Raw genomic sequence first — 1,022 nt, 5'->3', positions numbered from 1 at the left:
TCAGAAATATTCCAAACAGGGAAGTCATCCTCCATATAATTACCTTTATCAATATTTATAATATACTCAGTAATATGTGAAGGTAGAACCTGGTTTAAGTTGTTCATGTCCTATTACCCATTGTAAAAGAAGCTATTTACTTGAGTTTTTGTAGACTTCCTGGTACCTTGACACAGGTGTGCTAGAGGACCTTTTTCAGTCCAGTTATCCCACCAGAAGCTGGAGGAACCATTTTGAATTTTTCAGTTAATGTGCATTTTAGCTTTACTCCTATTCTTCAATAGGTTCTTCCAGCTGTGAGAATCCGAGGAGTTAAGGACTTTACTCACGGGATGAGATCTCTTACAATATTTAGCTTCGAGGAAGGTGGCCCATAAAGATTGTTGCGTTCTAAACCTCCACTATCTTTTGATACTAAATATTTCAATCACATCTTGCATCTTCCTTATACTAATTCCACCTTCATCTTTGGGAAAGCACATGTTATGCCAAGAACTTGAGTGGTATTTATTCTTACCATTCGTAGATCCCCAGAATAAAAATTAGCAAAATACTTTTCCATAAGGTTAACAGTACCTTTGGGGGGGGGGGAGGGGGGTTCATAGCTGACAAAATATATGTGGGAAGAGATTGTAGAATATGCTTGATAAGAGTGATTTTTCTCACGGAGATAGAATCTTGCCTTGCCATCCATTGAGCCTTTTGACAATTTTGGCTAACATGCCATCAAATAAACAAGTGTTCTTCCTCCCATGGTAGATAGGGCATCCCAGGTAAGTGAAAGGAAACTTTTTATCTATAAAACCAGAAACTTGTCTAATTCTATTGATCCTGGAGGCAGAGGTGTTAGGACTCTTGTCGTTGTTAACTTTTTGCCCAGAAGCCTTTTCATACCTCTTGATATGCTTCTTAATAAGATTGATAGACTGCTTGTTTTCTCCACAGAAAATGACAATGTCATCTGCATAGGCTAAGTGGTTGATATCCTCTGTTATCCATGCTAAATGGAGTGAAGTTGTCAT

General features: G+C 38.0%; 1 protein-coding gene across 1 annotated transcript; it reads right to left on the bottom strand.

Moving 5' to 3' along the window:
* Positions 1 to 662: 662 nt before the first annotated feature.
* Positions 663 to 1,022, bottom strand: LOC142177364 (uncharacterized). Its single transcript, XM_075245841.1, has one exon. It carries the CDS (start codon positions 1,020 to 1,022, stop codon positions 663 to 665), a length of 360 nt encoding a protein of 119 aa, XP_075101942.1.

Source organism: Nicotiana tabacum, chromosome 23, assembly GCF_000715075.1.
Source record: "Nicotiana tabacum cultivar K326 chromosome 23, ASM71507v2, whole genome shotgun sequence".
NCBI lineage: Eukaryota > Viridiplantae > Streptophyta > Magnoliopsida > Solanales > Solanaceae > Nicotiana > Nicotiana tabacum.
This window is presented reverse-complemented; position numbering and strand designations above follow the sequence as displayed.

Bases quoted from the DNA above. Each gene is read 5' to 3' on its own strand.
- LOC142177364 (XM_075245841.1), bottom strand. From the start codon at position 1,022: ATGACAACTTCACTCCATTTAGCATGGATAACAGAGGATATCAACCAC.